General features: G+C 32.3%; 1 protein-coding gene across 2 annotated transcripts; it reads left to right on the top strand.

The window, feature by feature from the left end:
• The first annotated feature begins 4,493 nt into the window (after window positions 1-4,493).
• LOC112753507 (ATP-dependent DNA helicase 2 subunit KU80) lies at window positions 4,494-9,776 on the top strand. 2 transcript variants are annotated; one of them, XM_025801619.2, is made up of 12 exons: window positions 4,494-4,650; window positions 4,842-4,934; window positions 5,051-5,102; window positions 5,757-5,888; window positions 6,076-6,482; window positions 7,685-7,899; window positions 8,003-8,198; window positions 8,304-8,510; window positions 8,667-8,834; window positions 8,911-9,216; window positions 9,328-9,452; window positions 9,555-9,776. In XM_025801619.2, exons 1-12 carry the CDS (start codon window positions 4,639-4,641, stop codon window positions 9,589-9,591), a joined length of 1,950 nt encoding a protein of 649 aa, XP_025657404.1. In that variant the 5' UTR covers window positions 4,494-4,638; the 3' UTR covers window positions 9,592-9,776. The 2 variants fall into 2 exon arrangements, with proteins under 2 accessions (XP_025657404.1, XP_025657403.1); XM_025801618.2 differs by having other exon boundaries at window positions 8,289-8,510.
• Window positions 9,777-22,517: the final 12,741 nt, after the last annotated feature.

The raw sequence follows: 22,517 nt of genomic DNA, 5'->3' as shown, positions 1-22,517 counted from the left end.
TAATAAACATATGAGAATTAAAAAATTAAATATAAATAAAAATAATTAAATTATAATACAATTTTTTCGCTATCTTTTTTTAAATTTTTAACTTTAATAAAATTATTGAAAATAATATCAACGAATTGAATCATCTTTATTTTAATAAATAAGTTACATAATTTCAGCATATATATAAAAGTGTAAAATAAATAAATAAAGTGAATTACAAAAAGAAGAAAAAAAGAAAAAAATGAAAAATTTATGTTTAAAAATTATATGATTGTTAATTTTTGTATAATTAATCACTTTTTATTATAAAAAAATCTTTGGCACCAAAACTCGCAGGTTTAGCGCAGTTTTTCGATATTGACAGGTTCAAAATCATAGCGTTTTTCATCTTTTTTGCCAGATTCGACGGGTTCGACCCGTTTTATTATTCCTATGCATAGCACATAAATTTGGGGTATAGCACAGAAATCTTGGCGCACAACACATAATTTTAGTGTGCAGTACAAAATTTTTTTGAAGACAACATACTAAACATATTGACTTAGCAACTAACATAATACATTCGCAGTAAAATTTTGTGTTAGGGGCAAAAAATTATGTACTATATAAATATTTATATGTGTATGTGCAAAATGATTTTTACTAAGTTTGTGTGATGTGCAAAAATTTTTGTGGGAATTTTTTATATAAATTAAATAATTCTATTATTTACCGATATAAATAATTTTCAATGTTCTTACCAAATTGCGTCGCATCTCATATTTTGTTTACACTGCATTTCGTTTACAGTGAAAATGAAATACGTGTAAAATAAATTCGTTTACACGGTAAACGAAATACATGTAAAATTAATTTATTTACTGTGTAAAGAAAATACGTTAGGACAAATTTTCAGCAGCTATAAACGGATATGAAACCCATTATATTCTTCACAACAAGTTCACTACTTCTCTTACACCTTATTCTTTCGCAAATTAGCCATAATGTCTAGTAGTAGCGGATATTTGGTTGTATGTATGTATCCCAATTGCCTTATGAGAAATGGTGATAATGAGGTCGTGTTTGAGTGTGAGAATCCCGTGTTGTTGCGCACACAGCGAGTTGCCTCGTTATCGAAGCTGAAGAGTCTGATATTGAGAAACGTCGCTAATAGTGGGAGAAAAGAGGTTGAACGGGTAGGGTATAGGCTGCTAGTACCGATGGAAAATAGAATTTTTCGATTTCGTCTGTTTTGGCTGTATGACGACGAGCATGTGCGGCTGATGTTCGACATCCATGGTAGAATCATGGCCGAACAAGTGATGGAGCTCTCCGCGGAGGTTGGTGATGTTGGTGGTAGTGGATCTGGACAATCGGACTTTGTGCAGGATGATTCGCCTCTCACACCATCGCCCATCCATGTTGCTAGTCCGTTGGATGGCATGGACATTGACGGTGATGGATCTCACGAGGATTATATTGCAGATAGTAATGACAGCGATTCGTCACAAGATGATGACGAGGAGGAGCTTGTGTCCGAGACTCCGGTGGAGCCATCACACCAGTATCTTTTGCCGGCCCCACACCCAATTCCAGCGTTGTCGTCTGTGCCAAGTCATTATCATACGTTGGACATGGATGTAGTGCAAGAGAAAAATTAATTTTCCAACACGGGTGAAGACGATTACAAGTTAGATGGGAGTCTGGAGTTCAGGGTGGGTCACAGATTCAAAAGCAGAGATGCAGTACTGCAGGGGGTGAAGAATTACAGCATCCGTCAAAGTGCAGAGTACCGAGTACTGGAGTCTGATCGATTAAAGTACCATGTGCGTTGCCGACAACACGAAGCAGGCTGCCATTGGAGTCTCCGCGTCGCTTTCCGACAGAATCTCAGATATTGGTAAGTGTAAATGTCATCTATATTCTTAGCCATTACTTTTATGGTAAATGTACATATAAAAAAACTACTTTTATTTCTTTAGGGAGGTTTGTAGGGTGGGAGGCGCGCACACGTGTCTAGCTCCCACTGACAATTGGACAATACTCTCATCTGTCGTGTCATCCTCTCGTTGATGCAATCCAACCCATCCGTGAGGATAGACAAAGCTATCACTTCAAATCCTCGTACAGGAAGGTGTGAATGACGAAGTAGAAGGCAATTGCTCAGATATACGGTAATTGGAAGAAGTCATACAACAAGATGTCAAGGTTCCTATAGGCACTACAGAATTGTTGTCCCGGAACAGTATGTGATATCAGTATTGTTCCATACTATGATGGTCACCTCCTGATACGTGAATGCAGTATGTTTGACAAAGTTTTTTGGACATTCCCTACCTGTGTGAAAGCCTTCAAGCACTGGAAGTCGTTTATATCCGTAGATGGCACGCATCTATATAAAAAATATGATAGACTTTTATTTATGGGAATAGCACAAAACAAAAATGACAACATACTTTTCGTTACATTTGTAATTATGGAGTCCGAGATGACAGAATCATAATCTTTTTTTTTACCAATCCGACGTAATTTGATAAAAACGTTAAAAATTATTTATATCGATAAATAATAAAATTATTTAATTTATATAAAAAAATTATAATTCGATTCGCTGATATAATTTTATACATTTAATTTATTATACTTTTCTAATAGAACAAACAACAAAGCCATATACTCGTATATAGTTTTACCATTCAGTCAAACCACAAAATTTATTTGTGTTAGATTCATACTATTTTTTGAAAAAACCTAGCATAAAAAATAATACAAATTTAACACAAGAATAATACAAGAGTCTTAATATCATATAGTAATTATCAACAAGCAAATATATCAAATAAAATAATAATAAAAATATATTAAGATAAAAAATGTAAAAAAATTAATATAAAAAATAAAAATCACAAATTATTTAAACTAAAAGAATAATTTTATTATAATCATATATAAGGTACAATAGAATCTTAAATAAAGCACAAATTACATATATAATTAGCCAAAAGACTAAAACTTACAAATAAAAAATAAGATAAAAGAGTAAAATACTAAAATTATACCAAACATTTATATCGCTAATAAAAATAACTTTTAAAGATACGAATAATGATTTGAAAACAAAACAACCAATAAATATTATATTTTTTAAAAATAATAAAAAAAGTAATATTTAATAAACACCTTATCCATTTAATTTCAATTTTTGTAGAGATATTTGAATAACTATTAGTATTTAGAAGGTGCACAAAAAGATTAGAGCAAATTTTGATTTTTAGAACATTTTTAATTTAAAAAAACTTGATTATTCATAATAAAAAAATTGTTTTAAAAAAATTACTTGATATAAAATTACTAAATTTTAAGAATGAAGATTTTATTTTTTTAATAATGCTTATAAAAAATTGTATTAAAATTTAACTTTTAAATTTTTTAAAAAATATATATTTAATATCTATTTATTTTTATTGTATTTTTTATATTTTTTAGAGATTTATTTGTTATTCGTAACTTTTAGAATTATTTTTATCAACAATATGACTTTTGAGTATTATTTAATATTTTTACCCAAATAAAAAATACTCAAAATGAGAGCTATTGACAACAATTAGTGAGACGGGATACTGAGACGGGCACATAAAGACACAGAGTCATGTTTAATAGATAAGATATGTACAGAGATATTGTGTACAGAGACACTAAATTAGTATATTTTATATTCATTCTGACAAGAAAAATATAGACACACTAACAAAGAACACAACTTATTTTTTATTTTTTTTTATTATTTTTATTAATTTTTTATAATTATATTTTTTATTATTATTATTATTTTTAAATTTTTAAATAAAAAAATAAAAATAAATTAAATTTTATAATTTGTTATAATTTATTACTAAACAAAATATAAAAATATAAAATTTATGTCTCTATTATTTATATCTTATTCTCAATATTTTATTTTATCCTATTTTCAATAATAAATGCAACAATATATAAAATAAAAAATTAAATAAAATTTATGTTAAAGTTGACTATTCTACATAAAAACGAGAATTCTATTTCCCTTTCTTTCTCTTATCCTATGATTACTCTTTCACTCTCTGACTCTCTAGTCACCCTCAAAAAATTTGATTAAGATACTAATAAATAGGTGCAGACCTATAAAAAGACAGCCTCCAAAATGGATTTAGGTCTCACCAGGAAGAGAAAATAAGTCCAATATTTTTCTTTTAAGCTATTTATAATATATTAAAGATCCTAAAATAATATTTGATTAATATTATTTACTGATTTTTTTATTAGTATTTTATCATATGAGGTACATAAATGATATGTTATAAAATTTATTCCTGAAAATTTTGTAATTAATCTTTTATAAATATATAGTATATAAGAATAACAATTACACGAAACAAAAAAACCCTTAAATAGAATCACAGATTATTAGGTGTGAAAATCAAAGACAACCTACAATCCTACATGACCGGATATTACAAGAGACAAAGACAACATTACGCAATGGTAGGACACTTGTGACTTTTGGTATTTATAACCATCGAAGCGGGAACAGAGAGAAAAAAAAAAGAAGAAAAAAACGCAGACAAACCATCACCTCACCTCAACACTATACTTTCTTCTTCAAGCTTAAATCTTTCTCTCTGCTTTTCCATGGCTAACAAGGTTATCAAATCATATTCCTTTTTTTCCTTTTTTGTATAAAAGAAATAACTTTTCCATTTTCATTGCCAAAATTTAGTCACATAGGGGCTTTGGCCTTTTGGGTTTTTCTGCTCTAATAAAAAGATGAATAACAGAAACCCATTTTAAAAAAATTCAAACTTTAATATTTATTTTGCTTATAATGATCACAGGAAGCTTTGGTTTTGCTGCTTGATGTGGGTCCATCCATGCATTCTGTTATTCCTGTAATTGAGAAGCTTTGTTCCATGCTTGTGCAGAAGAAGGTCTTCTATTCATTACTGCTACTGTTATTCTTCGCCTTTCGTTTTCTAATAGTTGCAACTTGCAACAATAACAATTGCATGACCCTTTTCGTGTTTTTGTTTTAATTTATGTGCAGCTGATCTACAGCAGGCATGATAAAGTGGGAGTTGTGTTATTTGGGACAAAAGGTGCTTACTTTGATCCTTATGATGTAAACAAAAGTTGTAGAGTACGATGTTCTCTTGCATTTTTTACATAATTTGGCGTTAAGTTTTGCACCGGAACAATAACAAGAATTCAGCATTTTCTAGCTTGAAAATGTTTGATCCTCTTCAACATTCTTCTAACTACTAAATAAAGAAAGAATTGCATGTTTTTTAAAATTTGAAGACATTGAGAGTATCTACATTTTAGTATTTAGGAGGATATATGGCAATGATTTTGTGATACTATATCATTACTCTTTTCGATATAAGTGGATTGTTGTATGATCAAATGGGGCTATTGTTTTTCTATCATGGATAATAGTTATTTAATGGCTGAAAGTAGATTAGTAGAGGTAGAACTCAATAAACATTCCTTGATTAACTTTTAGTAATGATATTGTGATTTTGCTTCTCATTCTCGGGGAATCTTCACACTATCTGTGTTTGATTGTAATGAGTTTTTGCCATATTGATTTACCATTGTTGATGTTACTTATGCTATTCATATTGTTATGTAGACTCTTCACAGTATTGCTGTTTGTTTACTTTGATTCAGTGAGTTATCTTATTTTGTTGTAACAAAGTTTGATCAAATTTAAAGGCTTCCCTCACCTGTCTTTACCTTCAAATTTTCAGAAACTTATAACGAACTTACTTTGGAACTTGGTGGTTATCGACATGTCGTGGTTTTGAAAAATCTTAAAGATGTGGATGGAGATATGGTTGAGGCTTTACAAAAACTGCCCCGAGGAACTAAAGATGGAGATTGTATCCACAGAGCAATTGGTTTCATAATGTTGAAGCTTTTACTTGTTCAATGTTATGTTTTCTTTGTGCAAGTTCTTTGACTTTAGACTATAATATTACATTAATTTATGTCTCATGTGACAAATACTTTGTTCCATTACTATACTGTCTTTTTACCTTTTTGTGGATACCTTAATTCTGATATTAGTTCTTGATGCTATTGTTGTTGGCATGGATATGCTGATAAAAATGTATCCAAAAGCTAACAAGGTGAAGAAACGACTCTGTCTTATTACGAATGCACAATGTCCAATAAAAGAATCTATAGAAGGAACAAAAGAAGAGCAAGTTACCACCATTGCTAAACAAATGTCTGTCCATGGTACAAGGATGGAAAGCATAATTGTGAGAGGAAAACTTTGTCGGAAGAAGGCAAATAAGACGACAGCTAGTGAGAATCATCGCCTTTTAAATATCTTTTCAAAGGAAACTTCTACAAGGATAGTGTACGTGGGGAATCCAATTTCTTTGTTTGGTGCTCTTAAAACACAGAATAAAACCCCACATACAGTTTTCAGAGGTGATCTTGAGCTAAGCTCAAAAATGAAGATCAAGGTGAGATCTGTGGTATGATGTATAACATAAGTTCAATTTCTAGGCCTATGATGAATATGTTTTTGATGTGTCATTGTTCATTGTATTCATTTTTTTTACTCAACCCACCATCCATGATAAACCATTTATTAAAGTAAAAGTTTCTCATTTCCATTGTTATATTAATTTAATTTTTTAATAGGCAATGTCCCTATTTACTCTATGTAAATAAATGATTATGAGTATTTCTAGATCATCCTAAAGTAAAAAATTGATAAAAAATTGATAATTTCAATATCTTGGAATATTAAAATGTAGTCAATTCTTACTTTACTTAATAATTAGGAAAATGATCAATGGAATGATAATTGTTTCTCAATGATGATTGAATGCTCTAAGTTTGAGTTATCCATGGGCAATATAAACCTTTATCCCTGATTAAGTTGGATACTTTGAGCCATGGTGAACTGAGGATACTACTGTTTTTGTTTGCTTCTGTACTGTGATTTGTGCTGCAAATACATGTTTTATCAGATTAATGATCCACTTATTGTATAAGTGTTTTATTGATTTTATATCTTGTCTAAATGTACTATCGAGACAAATTTTATACCTATAATTATGAAAATATATAAGATTTATCAGTCTATTAGTTTAAAAAACTCATATTTTTATGATGAAGTAATGTCATTTTCATTTATTATTTCAACAACCATGTCATATAAATATTATGTCTTGTTAATTATATTTTATTTCATACAATTAATTTGTTTATAAAAAAATAATTTTTTTATTTTTTTATTTTTTGTATTCTATTTATATGTTTGTATATATTAATGTTATTTCTATTCTTTAGATGTGTGTGACATAAATGGATATTTTTTAATCCCTATGTAGAATTTTTATTTTAATTTCCTACTATTCTTTAGAGTAATATGTTTTACATTGATTAATCATTGAAATAAAATTCTCTAGAAAATTAAAATTCTATTTCATGTTTTGGTATAAAAAATAGCACTGATTTCAATTCTACTGTTTTTGTTTGCTTCTGTGTTGTGATTTGTGAAAATAAGTATCATATTTCTCGTATTGATTCATTTTTGGCTCCTGCAATTTGCTATTTTGTTTGTGTGGTTATTTAAATCTAGTTGTGTGCAAAGAACAACATTGTAGAATTGATGATTACTTGTTCATGTTTTCATGAAAACTTCAATGATAATCAGGTATGGGTGTATAAGAAAACAATAGAAGAGCTTCCCAATCTAAAGAAATGTTATGAATCTCCTGATATAGTTGTCCCTTCAGATCAAAGGGTCAGAGGTTATCATTATGGTCCTCAAATAGTTCCTATGTCGAAGGTCGCGTTGGATGCTGTTAAGTTCAAACCTGAAAAGGGTGTTAAGCTTTTAGGATTTACTAATTCTTCTAATGTATTGAGGTAAAGATTATGTATACAAATATGCTTCATATGATTTCAGTTTGCTAATGGAGCGTTCTTAATCATTATTCTACTTACTATTGTCCTACAATGTCTATTAAAGGCACTACTACATGAAAGATGTCAATATCTTCGTACCTGAACCGGAAAATACGAACGCCATGCTTGCGCTTTCTGCGCTAGCAAGGGCTATGAAGGAAATGAATAAGGTGGCGATACTACGTTGTGTGTGGCGACGGGGACAAACCAAAGTTGTTATTGGGGTCCTGATTCCGAATATATCTGATAAAGAAAATATTGTGAGTTTTGTCAATCTTCTTTTTTCATTTTTTAAGTTAGTTTACTTTCCCTGCCTTGATTTGTTTTAAAATGACTTAACATATTCTAAGATCATGCTCTTACAGCCTGATTCATTTTACTTCAATGTACTTCCTTTCGCCGAGGATGTGCGTGAGTTCCAGTTCCCTTCTTTCAGTAAGCTCCCAGCAGCGTTACAGCCGAATCAGCAGCAGCTAGAGGCAGCAGCTAATTTAGTAGAAATGCTTGATCTTGCACCATGTGGGAAAGAGAAAGCTTTGCTACCTGATTTTACACCAAATCCAGTCCTAGAGGCATGAATTCGCCCCATTTGTTTGTTTCTAGTTTATTTCCTACATTCTTTATTCTGTTTATTTTCATGTTTCAATTCTCTTTTGACTTTATTTTTTCTAAGAAGGATATGATTTTGACAAGTGGATCTTAAAACACACATTCATAAATCTTTTCAGCGCTTTTATCGTTGTCTTGAGCTGAAGTCAAAAAATCCGGGTGCTGCAGTACCCCCTATTGATGAGACACTCAAGAAAATTACAGAGCCTGATTCTAACCTAGTTTTGAAAAACAAGTCTGTGATAGACTCATTTCGGAAGTGTTTCGAGCCAAATGAAAATCCCAGGGTAAGAATGTCCACTTTACTCTTAGTTGTTATGGTTTGCAAACATAAACAACTTTTACATTCAAAATATCTTGCAGCATAAGAAATTGAGGCGTTTATTGCTTGAGAAGAGTTCTTCTAGCGAAGAAGATTGTAATCGAGACATTACCCCACTGCCTTCGAATCTCATCGAGGTTAAAGTCGATAGCGTCTGCAATCCTACTCCACCCCAAGTTTTTGAAGCCATGTCTGGAAGCAGAAATACTCAAGACTCTGTTGTGAAAGCAATCAAAGATACGAGAAACAAAATATTTGAACTGATTGATGAATCAAATGATGGTGATAACTATCCTGAAGCATTGCAATGTTTAACAGCACTTCAAGAGAAGTGCATTGTTGATCAAGTAATCTATCTTACTTCTTATCACACTTTCAATCATTACTTTATATGTTAACTTTTTATTTGAGGTTCATCATTATATAACTGGTTAAACACATCTGCATTTTCTCTAAAGGAATCAGAACAGTTCAACGATTTCCTTCGCCGTCTTTGGAATTTCGATAGAAACCTTCAGAATTTCCGTGGATATCTTGCTTCCAGGGGACTCACCTTAATCCCCAAAGCAGGATTTTTAGACAGGTTTTTGCATTGTTCTACTTCCTTTGCTTGCATCTTGCATGATTCTTTCATTGTTCATTTATTTTTTTTCTCCATAACTCAGTATTGTGTTTCACCTTACAGCCAAGTTACCGAAGAAGATGAGCCAAAAGTTGAATGATTCCTCACGTGGATGTGCTGAATAGATTGTCTAATACAGTTATATAAACGTTTGTTTTGGAACATTTGGCAAAGCTTTATTCAGTACTCTCACCTTATGTTATAGCACTTATTTTATTAATGAGAAATAGCAAATAGAAAACTTTGATATATAATTTATATTTCTTGAGGGTTTCGAATTTAAAAAGCAAATACTTGTTTTATGAGACTAATGATCCACTTATTGTATAAGTGTTTTATTGATTTTATATCTTGTCTAAATCTATTATCGGGACAAATTTTATACCTATAATTATGAAAATATATAAGATTTATTAGTCTATTAGTTTAAAAAACTCATATTTTTACAATGAAGTAATATCATTTTCATTTATTATTTTAACAACCATGTCATATAAATATTATGTCTTGTCAATTATATTTTATTTCGTATAATTTATTTGTTTATAAAAAATATTTTTTTATTTTTTTATTTTTTGCATTCTATTTATATGTTTGCATATATTGTTATTTTTATTCTTTAAATATTTGTGACATAAATTGATATTTTTTAATCTCTACGTAGATTTTTTTTAGTTTCCTATTATTCTTTAGAGTAATATGTTTTACATTGATTAATCCTCGAAATAGAATTCTCTAGAGAATTAAAATTCTATTTCATATTTTGATATAAAAAAGCACTTATTTCAATTCTAATAAGATTTCAATTCTCATGTTAAGGCTATATACAAATTATTACGGATCCGATCTTGGGTCCTTTCTCGGAATAGTCACTAAACCTAGCAATCTCAAGATTGGGTTATCCTCACGACCTAAACACGAATAAATAATTTTCAATATCCTGACCCAATATTTGAATTCAAATACCTCCCTTATTTTAGCTAGATAAGATAAGATGATGACGGTTCATACCGGCCTTACAATCTCTAACTAACATTCAAATCCAAATACATCCTTTATCTTGCTAAGATAAGATAAGATAACTATCACTAGCTATATAAAGGGGAGTCAGAGGCCCCCTTAGGTACGTTATTCATTCTACACACCTTATACCTCTCAGATCCATTTTGACTTGAGCGTCGAAGTATCTTTACAGATACTACCCCCATTACTCCAGCCAAATAATCCGGCAACCGTCCGGACTCGCAAGTTCCCGATCCATCTCAAAACTCGTACTAGAGACTTCTAGTACATTGGTGTCGTCTGTGGAGACTGCCAAATCATGGCGGCATGACGGAGAATCTCGAGGAGCAATCCTCAAGCCACCACCATGACTCACACCCACGAAACCCAACTCCCGAACTCCAAGGTAACACTCCTCCCACCCACGGGAGGATAACGAGTACTGTGCATCATCAACCAACCCCGGTCTAGCAGCAGCCAAAAGAGGACGACCGTCCACCCACTGAAGCCCGGGCACCCGACAGATTGGGAGAGAAAATTAATCCAAGATCTGTACTTCAGGGTGCAAAACCTCGAAGGCCGAGTTATGCCCAAAGAACGGTATCACCTGACTAGAACCTGATCTTTCTGCGATCCTAGGAACAACAGGTCCCAGAACGGTGACACAGCAAACAACACGACCGCAGCGTTTCCCGAGACCAAAACATCGACGTGGAGAAGACGATCGATGGCACCATTGGTGATACGAGTCATGTGGGACAAACTGAGAACTGTCATATGCCAATTGGTCCAATTACAAGAGCAACAACTAAGATAATAAAAGAAGGTTTTGTAAATATGGCTAAATCATGTGTTCAGGAGATGCATCAAGAATTGGGTAAGACAATGATTAATGATTATCAAAAGTCGAACGTCTTACTATTTTACAAGATGCATTGAAGACTCTCATTAGTCAAGATGAATTAAAAGAGACACCACCTTCTTAGAATTTATTTTATGTTTATTTTATTTTTGTTGTTTGTTTGTTTTAGGCCCAGTTATGATTTGACCCATTTTTTTTATTCTAGTGAACTTATGAGTTAGGGTTTTAAATTTAAGATGTATAAAAACCCTCTAAAACTTGGTAGCCATTTTTTCCCTTAACTTTGATGAATGAAATTTTCTTTGAGTTTCTTTGAGAAACTTTGGTGTGAACAGGTGAGGTAGAGTGATTCCCTTAGCTGTTGCATCAAGAAATCAAATTGAGGTAGATGAGTCCCTTTTCTTTGATCTTCCTTCTTATCCTGGGTTACGTTCTGTATCAATTGGGAAACAAAACAAGCACAAAGCGAACACGTGATAATGGGAGCCACCCCATTCACAGAAAGAATCTCGAGAGCCAAACTCCCGAAGTGCTTCGACAATCTCATTGACATGAAATACGACAGGACAAAGATCCCCAAGAACACCTAACGACTTTCGAGGCCAGGATGAACTTGGATGGAGCCGCCGATGCGGTCCGGTGCAGGGTCTTTCCAATAACCTTGGCTGGTCCCGCAATCAAATGGTTCAACGCCCTCCCGAACAACTCCACAGCCAGCTTTCACGACATCTCCCAAAAGTTTATGGCCAAGCACCACTAGGATCACCAAAGCTAAACACCCCATTAGCTTTCTCAGAATCAACCAGAGCCAAGATGAATCCACGAGAAAATACCTCGATAGGTTCAACGATGAGTGTGACGGTCGACAGACTCACGATCTCAGTCGCCAGTTTTTATCTGACCAATGACCTCATAAATGAGGACTTCCGGAAATACCTCACCATTAAGCAGGTCTGGACCATGCACGAGATTCAAAACGTCGCAAGGGAATACATACACGACGAAGAGGTGAGTCAAGTCGTGGCCGCCAACAAACGGCAGCACGACAATACGGTACCTCGTAATAACCCGCCACCAAGAGAGACTCAGAAAGAACACCCTAAACCCGTAAACACTAACTGGCCACCCAAGGTGGGAAAGTTCTCAAACTACAACCCCCTACTCACTCCCATCACGGAGATCTACCACCAAATAGCGGAACAAGGCATCCTCCCAAAGGCGCGACAACTGAAGGAACGGACAGGCGGCAACAAGAGCCTGCACTGTGACTACCACCGAGGATACGAGCATAAAACTCAAGATTTCTTCGACTTGAAGGAAGCCCTCGAACAAACCATCTGAGATGAAAAACTCCCCGAGTTCGCCAAAATCATCCGGGAACCCAGAAGAACTGAAAAAGAAAGATCACCAGAATGGGAAGGGCACAATCCGAAGACATTACGACAAGCACCCCAGGAAAGTCCAGAGGCCGACCCCACTATAATTGTGAACATTATCACTGGAAAGGACGCGTTGGAAAAGTCAAAATCGCCACTAGGAAAGGATCTTAAAATCCTAGCACTAAGAAACCAAGTTCTAACCTCTCTGGTTACAGAAGTGATCACATTCTCCCCCGATGATTGCCAATACGGCACCTCAACGGAAGACGCCCCATTCGTCATCTCGGCAAAAGTCGTGACCGGACTCGTAAAGAGAATACTGGTTGACACCGGAGCAGACTCCAACATCCTCTTTAGAGGAGCCTTCGACAAGCTGGGTCTCTGAAATAAAAATTTGCAGACCTACCGCAATGGGGTAATGGGATTCGGAGACAACTTTCTCAAACCGGATGGTTCCATAGTATTACCACTAACCATCGGAACCGGATGCCAAAGGAAGATCATCCTCTCCAAATTCGTAGTCCTCAAGGACTCCACTGCCTACAACATCATCTTTGGAAGAAAGACGATCAACGACCTATCCGCCGTCATCTTCACCAAGCTCCAAATAATGAAGTTCCAAGCTGATAACGACACCATCGAAATGATACATGGGGACCAAAAAGTCGCGGTAGAGTGCGACAACACTAGCTTGGCCCTCCGTAAGAGATCCCGAGACGCGGCAGGCATCTTCCTCGTCGACCTCCTCGATGCACGCCAAGACCCAAACTCACACAGAACTGTGGGAGGAAACGACGAAGAAGCAAAGCGGGACCTCGCAGACGAGGTCAGGAGTATAGCACACCTACGGGAGCTAGCCTTAAAATAAAGGATAAGCCTCAAGTACAATCGCAGCATGGTACGATGAGACTTTTGACTAGGAGACCTCATCTTACGATGAAACAACATCGGTCCCTCCACTCTCGGAGAAGGAAAGCTCACACTTAACTGGGAGGGTCCCTACCAAATCAAGAAGGTAATCGAAAAAGGAGCCTACATGCTCGAAAGGCTAGACGGGATCGAGCTCCCGAGATCCTGGAATACCACCAACTTACGACTATTATATGTAGAAATATCCTTCCAAAGCAACAAAATAGATATCTAAATAATAAAACAGATATCCAAATAAGTAAACGGCTTCCTAGGAATCAATCACCCCGAGGCCAATAAAACGGATATCCAAATAACAAAAAATGGTGATCTAGGGATCGATCACCCCGAGGTCCACAGAACGGATATCCAAATAAGTAACGGCTACCAGGGAATCGATCATCCCAAGGCCAACAAAGCGAATATCCAAATAACAAAACAGATATTCAAATAAGTAAATGGCTACTCGGGGATCGATCACCCGGAGGCCAACAAAGCGAATATCCAAATAACAAAAAATGGCAGCCCGGGGATCGATCACTCTAAGGCCAACAAAACGGATATCCAAATAACAAAACGAATATCCAAATAACAAAAAATGATGACCCGGAGATCGATCACCCACGAAGCTAACAAAGCGGATATCCAAATTAAATAAGTTAAACGGTTACCCCCATAAACCGATCACCTCTGAGGCCAACAAAATAGATATCCAAATAAGGTAAAGAAGTAAAGTTTTGAAATCATCCCACCAATAGGTTTAAAATAAGTTGACAATAACGGCCAAAAAATGCCACAAAAAACAAGCTTGAGCTGACGGTCTTCCAACTCACGAAAGCCAACTCACTAACATCTGGCCAAATGGCGCAGGATGACGTCAAGCTCTTTCTAGACCCCTCACGACATCCCGATAATAGAAAACCAAACTCGTCAACAAAAGCGGCATCAAATTCTAAGCAAATGACTTTTCAACTCGTGAAAAGCGGAACTCACCAACATTCTGCCAATTAGCGCAGGATGACGTCACATCCTTTCCAGTCCCTCGTAGTCTCCGGAACTACAGAGAACCAGGCTCCCCAACAACTCAGCATTGAGACCAAGCAAGCATGCTCTCATGCTCTGGGGGCAACTGTTTCGGATCCGATCTTCAGGTTCTTTCTCGGAACGGTCACCAAATCCGGCGATCCCAAGATTGGGTCATCCTCACGGCCCAAATATGGATCAATAACTTCCAATATCCTGCCCCAATATTCAAATTCAAATACCTCCCTTATCGTAGCTAGATAAGATAAGATGATGACGGTTCATACTGGCCCCACAATCTTTAACCAACATTCAAATCCAAATACCTCCCTTATCTTAGCAAGATACGATAAGATAACTACCACTAGCTATATAAAGGGGAGACAGAGGTCCCCTTAGGTACGTTATTTATTTTACATACCTTATACCTCTCAAATCTATTTTAACTTGAGCGTCAGAGTGTCTTTGCAAGTACCACCCCATTGCTCCAGCCAGATAATCTGGCGACCGCTCGGACTCGCAAGTCCTTGATCCATCTCACAACTCATACAAGAGACTTCTAATACAGAAATCAGACTAAAATAGGTTTGATTTCTAATTTCATTTGATTTGTTCTTCTTTGTATCCCATTTTGTGAAACTGTTCAAGCACCCACACTTTATCAAAATAAATAAAAAAGAAAAAAGAATTCCTTAACAAAAATTGGAGAAGAAATGTGAAGGCAAACAATTAAAGAAGAAAAGCGCAGCAACGACGAAGAAATTTCACAGTAAAGTGAACGATGAGCCAACAAAAATTTTCTTAACATGAAATTTTTTTTATTTTTGCTTTAAAAATTTGTAATTTTTACTATTATTTAATCATGACTAATTGAACAATTTTAATATTGAAAATTATACTTTAAATAATATATCTATATACTTATAATACATGATGAAGATACAAATTGGATATATTATTTTTGCATGATTATAATAAATTGGATACAAATTTAGATTATTCTAAATTTTATAAAATCTAAAAAATCTTAAAAAATTCTAAAAAATCCTAAAAATTCTAGAAAGTTTGAAAAACTCTAAAAAAACTCATTGTATTATTATACCAGTTGATTGAATACGAAAATACCTTAATCACGTACAAAATTCAATCGATTGTGTTACAAAATTAATCGATTGAATTTTGAAAAAAACTCATTCTACAGCACAATTCAATCACATTGTGTTACCATGCCAATCGATTGAATAAGAAAATATCCTTATTGTTTTATGAAATTCAATCAATTGGGCAACACTACCAATCCATTGAATAAGAAAAAACTTATATTTATAACCCCCAAATTTATGAAAATTAAATAATTAATTATTTATGAGTTATTATATTATATTGAGATTTTGTTTTTTAAAAAAATTATTTATCATAAAAATAATTAAATAAAATTTATGATTATTAAAATTTAATTTAATTAAAACTTATTTTATTAAACTTAAATTATTTATCAAAAAAAAATATTTTGATAGACAAAAAAATTGAATTAATTATTATTATTATTATTATTATTATTATTATTATTATTATTATTATTATTATTATTATTAATATCATTATTATACTATTATCATTATTATTATTACTATATTATTATTATTATTATTATTATTATTATTATTATTATTATTATTATTATTAGGGTCCATCTAGTGTACAGATGAGTTTTGGTACAAATTTACAGATTTTTGTTTTTTATTGATTTAAAAGTGTATCACTAAAAGTGTTGCTTAAAGAAAAAGTGTTACACTTAATCGTTAACTTGGCTCTGATACCAATTTTACCAATTTTTAAAATTAACTCTTCATATTTTGCTTCGAATAAGTTTATAATTTGTATAGATTTGGTTGGTGGTACTTTATAATTTGTAATTTCATAATCAAAAGTATTGAGTATTTCTATTATTACTAATTCTGATTTCATTTTTATAGTTTTCCAATCTTGTTTTAGTTTATAATATTCTTTTTTGTATTGATTATTGTATATAAAATCTTTTATCTGTTTGTCTTTTTCTTTAATATAATTTTTCAAATCTTCCAAAACTTCTTTTATTTCTACACTTTCTGTTGTTTCTAAATGTCTTTTTAATTTTTCAACTTCATTTTTCATTTTTTCTTTCAACAGCTTTAATTCTTTTAAATCATAATATGGTGTTCCAGGCATTTATAAATTTTTTAAGTTTAGTTCCAACTTGTTTATATTTGTTCTTATTTCTATCCTTTTTATTATAAGGTCATTAATTTCGAACTGAAGATTATTTAACTCCCTTTTATACTCTTTTATTTTACTTTTTAATTTTTTTGCCCTTTTTCTTTTTATTTTGTTTTCTGGTCTTTTAATTTTTGTATACTTCATTATTTATCTTAGAATTTCTGCAAATTCTATCATCGATTCATCACTATTTTCTAGAGATTCTATTAATTTTTTTAACTCTTTAACTTCTCCTTTCAATTTGTCATAGATTATTTTTAGAGCTTCAAATGCTCTTTGATTTATTTCAGAAAACTGTAAATAATTCAACTGATTTTCTCTTTCAAAGAGCTCTTGTTTCTTGTCTTGATAGGTTACATATATTTTCTCTTTATTTATTGTCATAACTTAGTGTTTAGGGTTTCATTTAATTTTTCGACCTTTTTTGTTAATTCTTTTATTTCAGAATTTTCTTCTTTAATCTTTAACTTAGATAAACTTAAAGGGCTATTAATTTTGGATTTTCTTATTTGAAAATTTGATGAAACTAATTTTCCTGATGGTTCTTTTAGTAAAAGAACTGGGTTTTCAATAGCTTTATATTTTGGTATTTCTGTTTTTACAATTTTCTGAAATAATTCATCGACATAAATTCTTTCTCTGTTTTTAAATATTATACTATGATGGCTATTTGTTAAAGTATAATTTATTGCATATGTAATTGAAAATGGTTCATCGTCTTGTTCCATTAGATTCTTTCTGTGAAATTTATAAGCCAAACTTATAGATCTTCCAAGATTTTCAGTTGATAAAGGTATAGCATATCCAAGATGGGTATTGAATTTAACATTTACGTTTGCCAAGTTTCCATGAACAATTCTAATTATTTGATCTATTGGGTCATCAGTAATTCTTTTGTCACAGATTGCTAAGCTTATTGGTGAATTAATTCCTTTCATATATGTAGATTTGATTGAGACTTGTATAGTACTAATATGAATCCATCCAATTTTAGATCTCTTTTGTTGATCCTTAATTTTCTCAATCTGTTTACTCAATTCTTCATCATTTATCAAAGCTATTTCAAGTTCTCCATTAGCAGATTTTATCTTTATAGGGGCTTCAAGTTGAATTTTTCCATAGTATATTATATTTTTTCTATTAAAAACTTCTTTTAAAAGATTTTGTTTATTAAAATTTTCATTTGATTTGAGATTTAATTCTGTTTTTAGAACAGCCTGTTTTTCATTATCTAATAAGGCAGATAATCTATAATAATCAGATTCTTCCGTTAATTCTAAACTTTCTAAATAATTCATGACTATGAAATTAAGATAAAGACGTACCTTTCTGGAGAAAAACTTCCTTTATTTAGAATATTTTACATAAGATGTTTTTATCTCCAGAGGGGAGATTGTAAATACTAACTCCAGAGGGGAGTTTAGGATTGGTTTTTCCTAAGGAAATTCTTCTTCAAACTATAGAATCGCCTCGGCCACTTCCTCCTTGCTCTCCTAGCATATGAGTACTCTTAGCCTCCTGCTTTCTATTGTTTGATGATCTCTACAATTGCCTAAGCAACCTATTTATAATGGTTGGGTCTGATGGACAATTCCCATCCTTACCCTTCTTATGACGTCATTGCTTACGTCATTGTTTATTATCTTGCACCAGCTAAATTGTTGGTGCTCTATGACCTAAGCGCTTACGTCACTATGCAATAATGTTGAGAGATGCTTCAGATGTGCTGTCCTCCTCTTTCATCATGTGACCTTCAGATGCGTTGTCTTCTTCCTTTATCATGTGGGTTGATTCCGTTTCATTATTGCTTTTTTCAGATAACTCTGAGACACATAGCTGGCACTTGTGGTCTTCTCTGTCTTTTATCAAATAGCAGAGATTCCTCTTTATCCCTTCAGGGAGTTTTTCTAAGAGTCCAGATAAGTTGTAGAATGCTGATTCAAATTCCACTAAGAGTCTCATCTCTCTCTCTTCAATTTCATTCCTTTTACTGGACACAAGCAAAGTATTTCTGCTTTTATAATTGATTCTTGTGTGAGATTTCCTTGTTATCTTTTGAGTTCTTTCGAAGACCCTTGCTAGTGTGCTGGCTAGTCTTCCTTCATGACTGTAGATTGTTAAATCTTGAACTTGATCAATTGGTTGAAAATTTCCTGGGAAGACGGACATGAATATTACTTGGTGTGCTGGAACCAAGCATTCTTCTTCTTCATTAAAAATAGGTTGACTGTTCGTAAATTTTAGGGATATATCCCTTGGATTTACGTTGTCAATCATATTTTTAAATCTCTTTACTGCATCAACGAATCCTGCAGGAAACTCACTAATAATTTTTAAATCATTAAAAATTAAAATTGTATCAATTAATCCATACTGGAAAAACTGATAGGTGTCAGATGGGGAAGCTTCTGGAAATATAACCAGCTTTGTTAACCGTTCTTTGGCAATAGGATAATATCCCAAGATTGCCCTTTTTTCTTCAGTCCAATTTAGGACTATGTTAAGGGTTTCTCTGAGATTTGATCTACAGACCCTTTTCTTTTCCTTGATTTCAGCCCTTGTAGGAATGTTTCTTATTATTCCTGTTCTCTGGGTTTGAATTGGAGCTTTATCTGCTCTTTTTAGGGTTTGCTCTGGATGAAGAGCTTCATATTCCCTGAAAGATTCCTTTGCTTCTTCCAGTGTTAAAAACCCTCCTTTATGAATTATCCTTGATTGATGTGTAAATGGTGCTGCTTTTTCCCAGGCATCATATACTTCTTTCATGGGGCCATTATAAATTACATAATATTTTTTATCTTGGGTGAATTTTTTGATAATTTCAGCAATTGTTTTATTTTCTGGAATTTTTTCTTCACCTGATTTGTCCACCATGCTTAGCTGGCTGAACTCTGATGGTTTTGGATGTTGTGTTGATTTCATTGCTTCGATGGCCTTCTTGAGGGATTGGATCTGTGTTCTTATTTGATGACAATGCTTGCATTTTTCAAGTTCTTGTTCGTATTTCTGAATTTCTTGATCTAATGCGTTGTAGACGAACTCCATTCTCTTGTTAATGTATCTGCAATAACATTTTTGTCACCCTTAATATATTCAATTTTTATTGGATATTGTAACAAAAATAATTGCCATCTTACCAATCGTCCATGATTATAATCAACTTTTAAATTATATCGTATGAAACCTGTTAGATAACTTGAATCTGTCCTTAATGTAAATTCTCTGGGTAGTAAATCGATTTTCCATTTCTTAAGAGATTTAATGGCTGCTAGAGTTTCTTTTTCATGAGTGGTATATCTCTGTTCTGTTGGAGTAAAAGTTCCTGAAATATACCTGCAAAGTAATTCCTTTGAGAAATATTTAGAATCTAATGATTCTTTTTCTTGTTCCAAACTTTTTATAGCTTTCTTAGCTTTTAGACATCCCGACCAAGTTATGTCTGAAGCATCTGTTTCTACTATTAAGTAGTCATTTTCTTCTGAAATATAAAGTTCTGGAAGTTTTTCATATAATTCTTTAATCATTTGAATTTGCATACTGTCTTTTTCATCCCATTTCCATTCTTTTTTAGTACTTATTTTTGGAAATAAGCTTTTAGTGTATTCTGTTATGTTCTTTAAAAATCCTTGATCAGAAATATAATTTATACACCCTAAAAATCTTTGTAATTATTTTCTATCTTCTATTTTATTAGGAAATAAATTTACCTTTTCTAGGACATTTGGCTGCAGTTTTAGCTTTCCTTGAGTGGATAGAATTAACCCAAGAAACTCTATTTCTTGTTTTGCTATTCTTGCTTTCTTTTTGCTAAGAACTAATCCTTTTTCTTTACATCTTTCTAAAACTATTAATAATTTTTGAAGATGATCTTCTTTATCCTGTTTTGTAAAAATTAGTATATCATCAATGTACACTAAAACAAATTCATTTAACTCTTTTAGATTTTCTTCCATAAATCTTTGATAAATACCTGGGGCTTGTTTTAATCCGAATGGTAATACATTCCATTCATAGAGCAACACACTTGTTGATTCTTTTGTTGGGCAAGTAAAAGCAGTTAATTTCTTTGTTTCTTCGTCTAAACGAAGTTGCCAATACCCTGATTTTGCATCAAGAGATGAAAACCAAGTTGCTCCTTTGATTTTTTCTAAAATAGAATCTTTTCTTGGAAGTTTGTGAGCATTACCAATAGTTGCTTCATTCATCTTCTTATAGTTAATAACCATTCTTCGTTTTTCCCTTTTAATTTCATTATTGTTTTCGACATAAAAGGCTGGAGCCGCATGAGGACTTTTACTTAATCTTATAATTCCTTTTTCCAAAAGATCTCTACATTCTAATGAAAATTCTTCTCTATCTCTTGCGGAATAAGGAATTTTATTTGGAACATTTATCTCTTTTGTAGGATCTTTTAATTTAATACTTACTAATTCGTTATTTGTATTTTTAATATCTAAAGGATTTTCAGCACAAATTTCATCCAAAAGTTCTTCTATCTTTATTTCAAGATTATTTTTTGGGATATTTATCTGAAAGTATAGATTTAAATAACATGTCTCTAATATAGAGAATATTTTAAATTTTAAGATCTTATCTATAGTAGTAGTCGGTATTTTTATTCGTTTTGATTTTTGATTTATTGAAGAATCGTGTGGAGCTTTTAAAACTATATATGTTAATTCTTGAATGAATGGATGATATAGCTTTAAAAAGTTATTTCCTATAATAAAATCCATTCCAGAATCTAACATATATATTGATGGAACAATGAACCTATAATTTTGAATAAAAATTTCAACCATCTCTGCTTTTTGGTCAATTTTATGTATTGATTTGTCAGCTATTCTAACTCTTAATGGTTTCTTTAATTTTTTCCAATCAAGTTTTATATTTGAACTAGCAAAGCATTGTGTTGCTTCAGAATCTATGAAAGCATTTATAAACTTTTCTGTTATTTTTATAGTAATAAATGTAGCATTATTACTCAGTCTCTGAGTCTGTTTCCGAGACATATTCAAAAATATAGTCTAAGTTGTCATCAGATTCTTCTAATGGTTCCATGAAACAAGACTTAGCAATTTCTATTTGTTTAGTAAGATCCTTTTTATCCTTCTTTTTCGGGCATTCATTTGCATAGTGTCCTTCTTCTTGGCAATACCAACATTTACAATTTTCTTTTTTATTCGGGCAATAGTTATTTCTTTGTCTTTTATTTTTATTGTTATTTTCCTTTCTAAAATATCTCTTTTTTCTCCAGTTTGGATAGTATTTTCTTTTTCTAAATTGATATTTTCTTTTTCTTTGAAAATTTTTATTAAGACCATATTTTTGAGGTATCTCCTCGTTATCTTGACAGCAAATTTTAATTATATTTGCAAATCTTTTTTGAGTTGCTTCTTGCATACAACGTTCTTTTATTTCCTCTCTTATTGCAGAGGCTGCTCCACCAAAATTATTTTCAATTGTTCCTCTATTTATTTCTCTTATAAATCTTCCCATTATAAATTCATTAGCAGGATATGGAAGTTTTGTTATATACATACTAAGATAATGATTTTTATCTTCTTCTTTTAATTTGTAATAATGTATTCTATA

This window comes from Arachis hypogaea, chromosome 2 (assembly GCF_003086295.3).
Source record: "Arachis hypogaea cultivar Tifrunner chromosome 2, arahy.Tifrunner.gnm2.J5K5, whole genome shotgun sequence".
In the NCBI taxonomy this organism is placed as follows: Eukaryota; Viridiplantae; Streptophyta; class Magnoliopsida; order Fabales; family Fabaceae; genus Arachis; species Arachis hypogaea.
The sequence above is the reverse complement of the archived record's forward strand: the minus strand, read 5'-3'. Positions and strand labels throughout refer to the sequence as shown.

Coding starts and splice junctions, on each gene's coding strand:
- LOC112753507 (XM_025801618.2), top strand. Junction 5,889..6,075: donor AGGAACTAAAGATGGAGATT/GTATCCACAGAG, acceptor TTCTGATATTAG/TTCTTGATGCTATTGTTGTT. Junction 8,199..8,288: donor TATCTGATAAAGAAAATATT/GTGAGTTTTGTC, acceptor ACATATTCTAAG/ATCATGCTCTTACAGCCTGA.